This window comes from Gnatocerus cornutus, chromosome 4, assembly GCF_029298725.1.
Source record: "Gnatocerus cornutus isolate USDA-ARS CGAHR chromosome 4, icGnaCorn1.1, whole genome shotgun sequence".
NCBI lineage: Eukaryota > Metazoa > Arthropoda > Insecta > Coleoptera > Tenebrionidae > Gnatocerus > Gnatocerus cornutus.
Genome location: NC_142236.1, coordinates 3828498 through 3841495, shown reverse-complemented (window position 1 = coordinate 3841495; position 12998 = coordinate 3828498). Strand labels below are relative to the sequence as shown.

Below are 12998 nucleotides of genomic sequence, written 5' to 3'. Positions count from 1 at the left end.
TCGCTACATAAACTAGTCAAAAGCCATAAATTCCCCAAATTTGACTGTTTTATGACTAAATCTGCCAAAGTTACGGAATCTAATCAAAAATTGTGTTTATTGCTCTAAAATTTTGTATTTTTTTCACTACATAAACTGATCAAAAATAATAGATACCCCAATTTAGACTGTTTTATGACTAGAACTGCCAAAGTTACGGGATCTAATCGAAAATAGGAGACATTTTTGGTCGACTCCAAAATAAAAATTTCTAAACTTGTGTTTCTTTATTTAAAATTTTGTAAATTAACACAGTTAATAAACCTATTAAAAGTAATAAACTCCTTAAATTTGATCGATTAATGACTAGAACTGTCAAAGTTACGTAATTTAATCAAAAATGGGAGACGTTTCTGGTCGACTACAAAATGCAAATTTCTAAAAACTGTGTTTCTAGTTCTAAAATTTTGGATTTTATCACAGTTAGTAAACTTTTATAAAATAGTAAATTTTTCTAATTTGACCTTTTTATGACTACAACTGCGAAAGTTACAGCATTAAATAGAAAATGAGAGAAACTTTTGGTCGACTCTAAAATGAAAACGTCTAGTTGTGTTTTTGTGCTCTAAAATTTTGTAATTAAACACAGTTAATACACAGATTAAAAGTAATAAATTCTCTAAATTTGACAGTTTTATGATTAAAACTGCCAAAGTAATGAAATTTAATATAAAATATGGAACATGTTTAGACGACTCCAAAACAAAAATTTCTAAAAACTGTGTTTCTAGCTTTAAAATTATGTAATTTAGCACAGTTAGTAAATTAGTCAATAGTAATAAATTGTCCAAATTTAACTGTTTGATGACTAGAAGTGCCAAAGTTATGGAATTTAATCGAAAATGGCAGATGTTTTTGACCGACTCCTAAATGAAAATTTCTAACAATTGTGTTTCTTGCTCTAAAATTTTGTAATTTTTTCGCTACATAAACTAGTCAAAAGCCATAAATTCCCCAAATTTGACTGTTTTATGACTATCTGCCAAAGTTACGGAATCTAATCAAAAATTGTGTTTCTTGCTCTAAAATTTTGTATTTTTTTCACTACATAAACTGATCAAAAATAATAAATACCCCAATTTAGACTGTTTTATGACTAGAACTGCCAAAGTTACGGGATTTAATCGAAAATAGGAGACATTTTTGGTCGACTCCAAAATAAAAATTTCTAAACTTGTGTTTCTTTATTTAAAATTTTGTAAATTAACACAGTTAATAAAGTAATAAACTCCGTAAATTTGATCGATTAATGACTAGAACTGTCAAAGTTACGTAATTTAATCGAACAGGGGAGACGTTTCTGGTCGACTACAAAATGCAAATTTCTAAAAACTGTGTTTCTAGTTCTAAAATTTTAGATTTTACCACAGTTAGTAAACTTTTATAAAATAGTAAATTTTCCTAATTTGACCGTTTTATGACTACAACTGCCAAAGTTACAGCATTAAATCGAAAATGAGAGAAACTTTTGGTCGACTCAAAAATGAAAACGTCTAAAGTTGTGTTTTGTGCTCTAAAATTTTGTAATTAAGCACAGTTAATACACACATTAAAAGTAATAAATTCCCTAAATTTGACAGTTTTATGATTAAAACTGCCAAAGCAATGAAATTTAATCTAAAATATGTAACATGTTTAGACGACTCCAAAACAAAAATTTCTAAAAACTGTGTTTCTAGCTTTAAAATTATGTAATTTAGCACAGTTAGTAAATTAGTCAAAAGTAATAAATTGTCCAAATTTAACTGTTTTGTGACTAGAAGTGCCAAAGTTATGGAATTTAATCGAAAATGGGAGATATTTTTGACCGACTCCTAAATGAAAATTTCTAACAATTGTGTTTCTTGCTCTAAAATTTTGTAATTTTTTTCGATACATAAACTAATCAAAAGTCATAAATTCCCTAAATTTGACTGTTTTATGACTAAATCTGCCAAAGTTACGGAATCTAATCAAAAATTGTGTTTCTTGCTCTAAAATTTTGTATTTTTTTCACTACATAAACTGACCAAAAATAATAAATACCCCAATTTAGACTGTTTTATGACTAGAACTGCCAAAGTTGCGGGATCTAATCGAAAATAGGAGACATTTTTGGTCGACTCCAAAATAAAAATTTCTAAACTTGTGTTTCTTTATTTAAAATTTTGTAAATTAACACAGTTAATAAACCTATTAAAAGTAATAAACTCCGTAAATTTGATCGATTAATGACTAGAACTGTCAAAGTTACGTGAGACGTTTCTGGTCGACTACAAAATGCAAATTTCTAAAAACTGTGTTTCTAGTTCTAAAATTTTGGATTTTATCACAGTTAGTAAACTTTTATAAAATAGTAAATTTTCCTAATTTGACCGTTTTATGACTACAACTGCCAAAGTTACAGCATTAAATCAAAAATGAAAGAAACTTTTGGTCGAGTCTAAAATGAAAACGTCTAAAGTTGTGTTTTGTGCTCTAAAATTTTGTAATTAAGCACAGTTAATACACAGATTAAAAGTAATAAATTCCCTAAATTTGACAGTTTTATGATTAAAACTGCCAAAGTCATGCAATTTAATATAAAATATGGGACATTTTTAGACGACTCCAAAATAAAAATTTCTAAAAACTGTGTTTCTAGCTTTAAAATTGTCTAATTTAGCATAGTTAATAAACTAGTCAAATGTAACAAATTTCTTAAATTTGATCGTTTTTTGCCTAAAACTGCCAAAATTACGGAATTTAATAGAAAATGCGAGACATTTTGAGTCAACTGCAAAATAAAAATTTCTAAACACTATGTTTCTAGTTCTAAAATTTTGTCGTTTATCACATTTAATAAATTGGTCATAAGTAGTAAATTCTTTAAATTTGACTATTTTATGACTAATACTGCCAAAGTTACAGAATTAAATCGAAAATGGGAGAAACTTTTGGTCGATTCTAAAATAAAAACTTGTGTAATTGTGTAATTTAGCACAGTTAATAAACTAGTCAAAAGCAGTAAATTCTCTAAATTAGTTTTATGACTAAAATTGCTATAGTTGCAAAATTTAATAAAACTGAAAAACAATAAAGCTAAAGATAAAATTACTGTTACGATTATATTTTATGAAGTTACAGTAATTGCAAAAGCTATAAAACCCACCAGTCATCTGGCAGTTAATGACCGTTTTTCTTTGTCTTCGAACACACGAAATATCGTAGTTAAATTATAGTTAAACACCCAAGTCCATGTTCGATTTGACTGACAAATTGGCGCCGTGCGTGTGAATATTGGCAGAAACAAATTTGCTCTCCATTCAGCTCCGTGTTCGAATCAGTTTTAATTTTCGAAGCTGTCGGCGAAAATGATGGATGACGAAAAGACCGCCGTACATTCTTAAAGAAACAATAGCATCCAGACCATCCTGTATATTCCAGCAAATCGATAAAATTTCGGACTTGTCCCGGCGCCTCCACCATTTTTCCGATGCAAACTTACGATAACCCCAGCCGTGCATGCGATCGCGAATTCTCGTGCCACTGCTCGTTTCGTCGCAAACAAAGCATCTTCAAGCGGAATTCCTTTTGATTAAGCAACTTGGAACAAAACCGATCCATCCTGAAGTTGCGGAATTAAGTCCGATCGAACGAGGGATTGCTTTTAGACACTTGTGATTAATGTAAATATCGTTTTGGTGGATAAATGCCGCGGCGAGGATTCATAGGAGAAAAGAACTTCGATCGCCCGTGCGTGACCGCTTAAACAGTTGAAAGTATCCGCGTGATTTGACCTCGTCCGGTGCGAAATTCCCCCAATTCCCCCGTTGAATTGATCGATTTTGCGGTTTTTCGGATTAATATTTTATGGATGTAGACCCGCGAGGGTGATTAATTGGACGAGTTGCAACAACAGGTTCGGTGCATTAACGGCGCGGTTCGATAACGTTGCATGTCTACCAACCGAAATAACACGAGAACATTGTTATCGAAACCATGCAACGAATGCGATTTTCTCTTTTACAGCTAATAAATTCTTAATAGGATCAATGGCTACTCGCAATAAAATTCTTGGCGGGAGATAATTGCGTCTCGGCGGGGCACAGCGAGCGCAGCGAGCTGTGCCCCGCTCCAAGGCCAACCCATATAACGCGAGAAATCAATAGAAAAAAATGAGATTTAAGAATGTCGACATTCCGACGACGAGCTTAAATAACAAATTAGGCAAACGGAGCGGAAAAGACGGCAGTAGCAATAATCCCCGCGCGTTCTAATCATTTATATTAAACCACTGATAACCATATGCGACCGCTAAATTAATATTATCGTAATTGTAAAGATAAGCGTTTCCAATCGGGACGGAAAACCGCGAATTTCCCTTCCGACATTGAAAAATCGCCCGGGAAAGTGCACCAACTCCACCCTCTTTAAGGTCAATAATATCGGGGGATGAGAAATTAGCACCTCGGATGCAAACACTTTTTTTTTTCATTTGTTTGAATGGCTTGGGGCGGTGAAAAATGTCGAGACAAGCCTGCAACATCTAGGGCTCTTATTTCGGATGAAAAAATTGAGAGCTTTGAGGTGAGACACGTCGACGAGCTTCTGCTAATGTACAAGTGCTCCGTGTGAGGAATGTCGGGACAAAGGGATGTAATTGATTCGTTCTATTTTCAAAGGAGGTATTGAGATGGGGCTGAGTCTGAGCAGGCTGGGTTGGTTGTTTTAGTGCGTAGTCGTAGTAGGCACGTTGGGAACCTGTTTTCATAGTTACACCACTTTGCAAATTTTTGTAATCATTTTTGCAAAGTTTTGTAATCAATAAATCAACGAGGAAAACGTGAAAAATCACACGAAGATCGCGTGTTAAGTTGACAACTCATTGTGTAGGAACTGTAATTTTGCAAATTTTTGTAACCGAATTACACAGAGAAACAGGAAACAAAATTGAAGCAACAAATGATCTAGTGGTGACCATGCTAACCTACATTACACAGTTTTATAATTCAAGTAACAAAGTAAATTAGATTCTCTAGAAATGTGGATAAACATTTGCAAATTTTTGTAATTACAAAATTGACAATAAACAGGTAATAAATTTTTTCTTCAAATTAATATTTGCATCGTGTCACCATTTATGCAAATTTTGTAATAGTTTAAAACCACGTGCTCAAGAACAACACATTAGATGAAATTTTGTAATCAACTTTTTGTACGTGAAAATAGCAATTTATACAAGTTTGCAAATTTTTGTAATCAAACAAAAAATAGAAACGATGTTAAAATTCATTAAATTTTGATTTATAGTTCTATGCATTTTTTACGTTGCTTTCATAGTTACACTATCTTGCAAATTTTTGTAACCTTATTTACATAATCTTAGAAAGCGACAATAATCAACGACAAAAACGTGAATAATCACTAAGGTTACGTAAATTTGCAAATTTTTGTAATCGAATTACACAGAAAGAAAAGTTTGCAAATTTTTGTAACCAAGCGAAGTTAAAATTCATCAAATTTTTATTCGTAGAGTTTTTCCATTTTTTTAACGTTTCTTTCATAGTTACATTACTTTGTAAATTTTTGTAATAACATTTGCAAAGTTTTGTAATAAAAAAAATAATTTTTGTAACCAAGCGAAAAATAAAGGAGCAAGGTCAAAATTCATCAAATTTTAATTTGCAGTAAATTTTACATTTTTTACGATGCTTTCATGATTACACTACTTTGGAAATTTTTGTAATCATATTTGCAAAGTTATGTAATCAGAAAAAGTGACAATAATCAACAAGAAAAACGTGAAGAATCACACCAAGATCGCGGGTTAAAATGCCCACTCATTATCTAAGAACTATAAATTTACAAATTTTTGTAACCAAATTACACAGATAGACAGTAAACAAAATTGAAGCAACAAATGATCAAGTGGTGGCTACGTTAACCCACATTTTCTGTTAGTTTCTTTTCCACAAGATCGCAGTATTTGCAAAGTTTTGTAATTTAAGTAAACAAAGTAAACTGCCTCTAATTTAATTCTCTAGAAAATTTGGTTACAATATTTGCAAGTTATGTAATTAGGTTAATTGACAATAAACAGGTAATAAATCTTTTCTTTAAATTAATACATCCATCGTATCACTATTTATGCAAATTTTTGTAATGGTTTGAACAGCACGTACTTAAGAACAACACGTGAGGGAAAATTCGTGCAATTTATACAAGTTTACAAATTTTTGTAATTAAGCAAAAAATAAAAACGAAGTTAAAATTAGTCAAATTTTGATTCCTAGTAGTCTTTGCATTTTTTACGTTGTTTTCATAGTTACAATACTTTGCAAATTTTTGTAATAATATAGATTTGTAATCAAAAAAAAGGACAACAATCAACGAAAGAAATGCGAAGAATCACACCAAGATCGCGTGTTTAAACGGCCAGTCATTGTCAAGGAACTGTAATTTTGCAAATATTTGTAATTGAATTATACAGAAAGACAAGTTTGCAAATTTTTGTAATCAAGCGAAAACTAAAGACAGTTAAAATTTATCAAATTTTTATTTGTAATAGTTTTTGCACTTTTTAACATTGTGTTTATAGTTACACTATTTTGCACATTTTTGTATCATATTTGCAAAGTTTTGTACTCAAAAAAGCGACAATAATCAAGGAGAAAAACGTGAAGAATCGTACCAAGATCGCGTGTTTAGTTGATCTCTCATTGTGTAAGAACTATAAATTTGCAAATTTTTGTAATCCAATTACACAGAAAGACAGAAACAAACTTGAAGCTACAAATGATGGCTACGTTAACCCACATTTTCTGTTATTTTATTTAACGAGGTTGCAGTATTTGCAAAGTTTTATAATTTAAGTAACACAGTAAACTACCTTCAATTTAACTCTCTAGAAATGGGGTTACAACAATTTCAAATTTTTGTAATTAGAAAAACTGGCAATAGAGAGGTAATAAATCTTATCTTTAAATTAATACTTGCATCGTATCACCATTTATGCAAATTTTTGTAATCGTTTGAACAGCATGTACTCAAGAACAACACATGAGGTAAAATTCATGCAATTTATGCAAGTTTGCAAATTTTTGTAATCAAGCGAAAAATGAAGAAGCGAGGTCAAAATTTGATGAAATCTTGGTATAATTACTTTCTGCAGGAAACCTGGTTGTGGTTGTATGATTTGCAAAGTTTTGTAATCAGAAAAGTGACAATAACAGACGAGTGTTGAATACAGAATGAGAGGATAACGTCACGTTTGCTAAACAAATTGACAATAAATTGATGATTAGGTTCGGTTACGATTTATAGAAAGTCGCAAATTTTTGTAATCGGATCTATTGTACAATTTTGCAAATTTTTGTAATCAAACATTGGAAATTCAGGACAGATATAGATTAAAAACGAATGACGTGTTTGAGATAATGAACTGTAATTAACGCTGAGTTCGAAAAGGTCCAAATTTGAACCAAAAAAAAAAAATTGACGTCAATTTCATTATCATGTTCGGATTTGGAAAGTAATTTCGAACTTCGGAAATGATCGCCCATTATCTCCCAATTCCGACCATGTCAATTTTTATGTAAATGATCCACCCCCACGCCGCCTCCGTTCTAAAAATAGCTTTACGAGTCCGTCCGTTACATCACACTTAACGTGCACCACACGTTGACCCCCAAATTCGTCTCCCTTCCATGTGCAAGTCCCCGGAACCCGGAGGCTCCGGACGCGGGAAAGCTCCCAAACCAGCATCCGTAGCGACTCACCTGTGACACTCAGCAGCGACATCATGCGGTCGTCGCGATGGTGGTTCTTCGGTGCACTGGAGTATCCTCACTTTAGACACTCACTGTCACTGGCCCTAGAGGCCCCTTTTCATGGACGCGGCGGTTCATGACCGGTCGTAGCACAGCACATCACATGCCAATAGCCTGCGAGTAACTGCTGGAGTCGCCATCATGCTCTGAAGAAGCGCGCTGACGTCATCGCTATGGCAACACCCCGACGTCAGCGCGACCGCAGTATAGGCGCACCTGCGTAAAGAGGGCGCTCATCAATCATTCGACAATGCGGAGTGCGACCACGCATATGTGCCGAAGAACTACTCTCCAGTTCTTGTGCGAGATGATTAATCGAGATCGAGATGGCCAAGGAAATCATGACGGCATTGACGACCAACCGACGCTTCATTAACAGTCACGTGGTTGCGTTACCGTGGATACTCCAACAACACTGAGAAATGGGCGCGAGTTTCAAAAAAAAAATAACAAAATGGGATTTTCCGGGAAGCAATCACATTCCGAGACAAAATCGTAAATCGCCAGCCGCTACTCCGGGACGTCGGAAATCGATATTTGCCCCGAAACTCAACCCTCTCTTTATAAATAAAATCGGGAAGAATGCAGGGTTATCCTGGGCCACAGAAACTTGAATTTTTAAGTGATTGCCCAGCGCCTCCACTATTTTTTTCGATTGTGGTTCTTCGCCGGTTAAGGAGTTGCATTATTGATCCGGCCGCTGCAGTCCGGGTCATTGAACCATGACCTCTAAACCGATTCTGCACATGCACCCCCGAGAGCTACAGATATTAATTTTTCAACGGACTAAAAATAGTCGGGAAATACGTCCCTGGGAAAGTACAAAGGCAAAGATTGGCATCAAAAGGATTTTATTTTATTTTCGATAAACAGTGAAGCCATCCACGTAATTACCGTAATATTGATGTTTGTTATACAGAAAGGGGTAAATAATTAATGGTGGATGGGCCGGGTTAGGGTTGTTTTTTTTCTTTGATTTTTTCCTTGGCTGCATTGATCTTATCTTTTGTGACACTTATTTTAGGATAATTTATTTGAACTTAGACTGAAATTAAAATACAGTTGACTCTGCGACATCCATATGATACCTAAAAATGTCAAAACTAACAGTACTACTAACTTATACAAATTTAAAGCTTGCTCCCCCAGCGGTGATAAACCAATTCCCCCAAAAAACACACAACACACCCCATTAAAAACCCCCCAAGTGTCATCACATGCACCGAAAAAGACTCAAAATTGACAGTGGAATGCCTCCCCGAATGGTACGTTCTGTGAGCCCGAATTTTTGCGTCAAAGAGTGCCCTGTTGGTTAGAACTGAGTAAAGTCCCCCTAAAATCACACGTCATTTTTTTTTATTATAAACAAACGAATTCACCGTCGATTGCCCGTTTGATCTGTTTATTGAAAGCAGCGACAAAAGGAGCTCCTGTTTTGAACGGCCACGCCAATGGACTGATATGCGATTTGATGGTGGAAAGGTGGTGGAAAAGTTCGTCTTTTGGTGGAAAAACGTGCGCACAGTGGAGTCGACTGTGGTAGAAATATTTTGCGACCTCTCCGATTAATATGTTATTGTTGGTCTCCACTTGTAGCATTCGCTCGCAAATATTCGAAATTTCCAAAATTTTAGACCTGAAAATACTCGTAAAATTAAAACAAAAAAATTTTTTTTTGGTTTTTTTACTTGGGTAAAATTGCGTTTTCTTCCGGAGCGATCGTTTCTCGAAGCATTGGCGTCATTCCAACGTCCAATACCACGCATCTTCCTTCATTCAAAAGACTGATCAGTGTCACGTGGGATTTGGGGTGCTTGAGTACCATCGAAGTCAATTGTGACCTCAGTGCACTGTTGATAACTATACAGAATAGTGCCCATGACATCCATACCAAGCGGATGGAAAAAGTACCATGGTGTACCACCCTACGTAGTCTAGAAGGTTGTTCGCAAGTCAACTTACACAAAACCATGACGATTTTCGAAAAATCGACGGTACCACCGTGGTACTTGATGATCCAAGATATGATCATAGTCGTCACCATGGAAGTTATCACCACAACAAATGAAAACTCCGGAGTAAACCCATCGAAGATTGACGGTAATTTCGACATCTCGTGTTTGTAAATGACAGCGACTTCTCCGAACTTCAGAAGATCGCTAAACTGGAGGATCTTGCGTCTCTTGACGGTCATGGACACCCCACCAATCGCAAAGTCGTACTTTTCGTCAACAAGTCCTTGGATGAGAGAGTTGTACGAGGTCGTAACTTCATTTAAAATAAACTTGAAGTTGAGGGTACTACTCAAAATTTTTAACAATTCGTAGTCTGAACCAATCGCGTCGTGACAAACCGTCGCGTTCCTCCTAGTACAATACATGTAAGGAAAGTAGTTAATATAAGCAACTTTCAAGACGTGGCCATTGAAATCATCGAAAGTCTTCGGGTAGTACTGCTCCGTCACTTCCGGGAACTCGTCGTAGTGCAACCTGTCCAACAAGTGCACGCCACTGTCTTTCCCGTTGTAGAACGACACCTTGTATATCTCAATTTGAGTACCATACACCATCACCAATATCCTTCCGGCTTTGCTAAAATTTAACATCTTCTTGTAACGCGCCACGAGGCTACGAAATCCCGTTTGACCAGTTAGAAGCATAATCATGTCTTTGGCGAGGATATTTCCGTGTTTGAGGTACTGCGAAAACCGTACAGGGTTGTCAAAATAAACCACGTTGAGACACTTAACTCCATCAGGTCGTCGCATTGTGTGGTTGGTAGTATCGTAGTTGAAAATGGTACTCGGGGGTGCGTTTAACTGAAGAAAACTGTTGACGATGTCTTTGGTGATGTTGTCAAAATGTACGACCAAGTGGAAGTCGGAAAATTTCAGTAAAAGTCGGGCGTAGAGTGTAAGGTCGAAGGTGTGGTCAGGGAGTAAAGACCAGTGCGAAGTGGAAGAAGACACGTGAAGAAGAGCGAAGAAAGGGAAGAGGGACCAAACCGACATGGCGGTGGACAAAATGTCGTTTAATTTACTAAATAGATGTGGGACAATTTATTAAAAGTTCACTGAATTAAATTAGGTACAATCAGATAAGTAACTGACTGATAAAAACACGCTCAAATTAGTTGTCTTCCTCACTCAATAAAAGAAATAGAAGTGAATCCACAAAAACGCTTTGAAAGGTGATATGACGTCCCATTCACAGTATAACATAAAAAGGACAGACAATTATTACGTAAACACTGTTGATAAAGAGAGATGGAGTGCGCCACGTGATTTGGGTATTGACATTTCGAACATCTTATTGGTTACATTCCGGTTATCCTTGGTCACATATCACTACTTCGTTAAGACTGTCATTAATAAAATTAATATCGTTTTTGATTAAATGACCGAATGTAGATCATATCCTGTTCTATTAATAATTTGTTTCGTCAACATGAAAAATAAACAATCACTTAAAACAAACACAAACTCCTGGCGTCATGTCCGGGCGGTGTTTCTTCCTCTTCTTTATTGTTCTTCGTTTTTCTTCTTCCAGTTCAAACCTGTCTCTTCCTTCTGACCACATCTTTGATTTAACTTTTTGCAGAAAAACTTTTACCAAAATTTTCCCAATTCAATTTGGTTGTACATTTTGAGTAGAGTATAAAATGTTACTTCTGGGCCAGGGCATTTGGCGTCTCAAAAATCAAGGCAAAATTATACCAATTTAACTGTTTTTCCAAAATTCAACAACCGAGCAAGGCCTAAAAGCCTTCAAAAAGTAAACAACCAAAAAGGCCTGAAAACCTGTCAAAATCATTAATTTTTATTCACCCTAAAAGCTCCCAAATATGTGTAAACCGCCAAAAATTGGGCAGAAGAAAAAACCGTTAAAATCTCCCAAAATAACGGAAAATTACCTCAAGAACGCCCTAATAAACTATCAAAATACCTTGTTTTTACACACCCCAAAATGGTTTTCTACTTCTGGACCAGGACATTTGGCGTCTTAAAAATCAAGACAGAATCCTACAATTTTAGTGTTTTCCCAATAGCAAACATTCGAAAAGATCTAAAAAACTTACAAAATGTCTTGTTTTTGAACACCCCAAATGGCTTTTTATTTCTGGACCAAGACATTTGGCGACAGAATCTTACAAATTCAGCTGTTCTCCCAAAGGTAAACATCCGAAAAAGACCTAAAACCCTTCAGAAAGCATTCATTTTTATGCACCCCAAAATATTAAAATATCCGTAGACCACCAAAAATTGGGCATATTATTTCTGGACCAAACCAATTGGCGCATGCAAAAAACAGAGAAAAACCACACCAAATCAAAAAGATATATTTGGCGCCTTACAAACTAATGTTGTGAAATTCCTTCAAAAATCATAATTTTTTATGCTCCCAAAAATACTAGTTAGACCACCAGAAAAGAGCACATGGGAAAACTGTTGAAAATCATCTAAAATCAAACATAATTACATTTAAAGCATCCAAAAAACCTTACAGCATTCCTTTGTTTTGAAACACCCCAAAATGGATTTTTACTTCTGGAGAAAGCATTGGCACATGCATCAATTATTGGTGGCATATCACAGAAAAACGTTTTCAAAATTTGTTTGATTTTTGTATAATGGCAATAAAGCTAGGATTACATCGACCATAATACATAACAATTATTGTATCCAAATTTATTTCTTAAAGGTAAACAGCACGTAAGACGTTCGATCGCGCAGCGCTTAAATTTAATAACGAATAACGCATTTTGACTTTTGAACGTTTTTATTAAACAGAAGACGGTCGATGATTCAGCGTCGGTTAAAAAAACAAATTTACTATTAAAAACAATTTTTTTCTGTTATAGAAATTGTTCTTATTCTTATTGTAGTATTCAACGGTAGACAACCAACAATGTCATTATTGTTATCTAGTTGTCTTCATGAAAAACCATCTAGAATTATTTTTATTTTTTTATTAAACATTTTTTTAAACTCTAGTGTGAGTTTGTTATCAATGGCCGACTTACATTATTAACAATACATACTTTGAAATTTTTAGTTGATTCTTTTTTAGTTTGCAAATCTAATTGAATGCTACACGTAAAATTATCACAACCTCATTCACATCCTAATTGTTACGATTTTACATGATTTAAAAATATTATTAGCTAGGC

At 34.8% G+C, this 12998-nt stretch overlaps 2 protein-coding genes across 2 annotated transcripts in view; both read right to left on the bottom strand.

Annotated features, from left to right (window-relative positions):
- Nucleotides 1-8023, bottom strand: part of LOC148176107 (protein unc-13 homolog A-like) — a 38024-nt gene extending 30001 nt beyond the window's left edge. Inside the window, exon 1 of the mRNA XM_088034640.1 lies at nucleotides 7779-8023. Within this exon, the coding sequence (XP_087890766.1) occupies nucleotides 7779-7803 (25 nt within the window). The 5' untranslated portion in view covers nucleotides 7804-8023. The remainder of the gene's footprint in view (nucleotides 1-7778) is intronic.
- Nucleotides 8024-8782: 759 nt separating this feature from the next.
- LOC148176106 (uncharacterized) lies at nucleotides 8783-11169 on the bottom strand. Its single transcript, XM_088035019.1, has 5 exons — nucleotides 9518-11169; nucleotides 9209-9465; nucleotides 8971-9162; nucleotides 8890-8917; nucleotides 8783-8843 (listed from the first exon to the last, which is right to left on the bottom strand). The coding sequence occupies exons 1-5, from the start codon at nucleotides 10837-10839 to the stop codon at nucleotides 8783-8785; spliced, it is 1860 nt and encodes a 619-aa protein (XP_087891145.1). The 5' UTR covers nucleotides 10840-11169.
- Between the last annotated feature and the right edge of the window lie 1829 nt (nucleotides 11170-12998).

Excerpts from the sequence above, each read along its gene's own strand:
- LOC148176106 (XM_088035019.1), bottom strand. The coding sequence starts at position 10,839 with ATGTCGGTTTGGTCCCTCTTCCCTTTCTTCGCTCTTCTTCACGTGTCT. Across the intron at positions 9,466-9,517 it reads GAAAACGCAATTTTACCCAA|GTCTAAAATTTTGGAAATTT; the intron begins GTAAAAAAACCA and ends GAGTATTTTCAG. Across the intron at positions 8,844-8,889 it reads TGGATGTCGCAGAGTCAACT|TGTCACAAAAGATAAGATCA; the intron begins GTATTTTAATTT and ends TCCTAAAATAAG.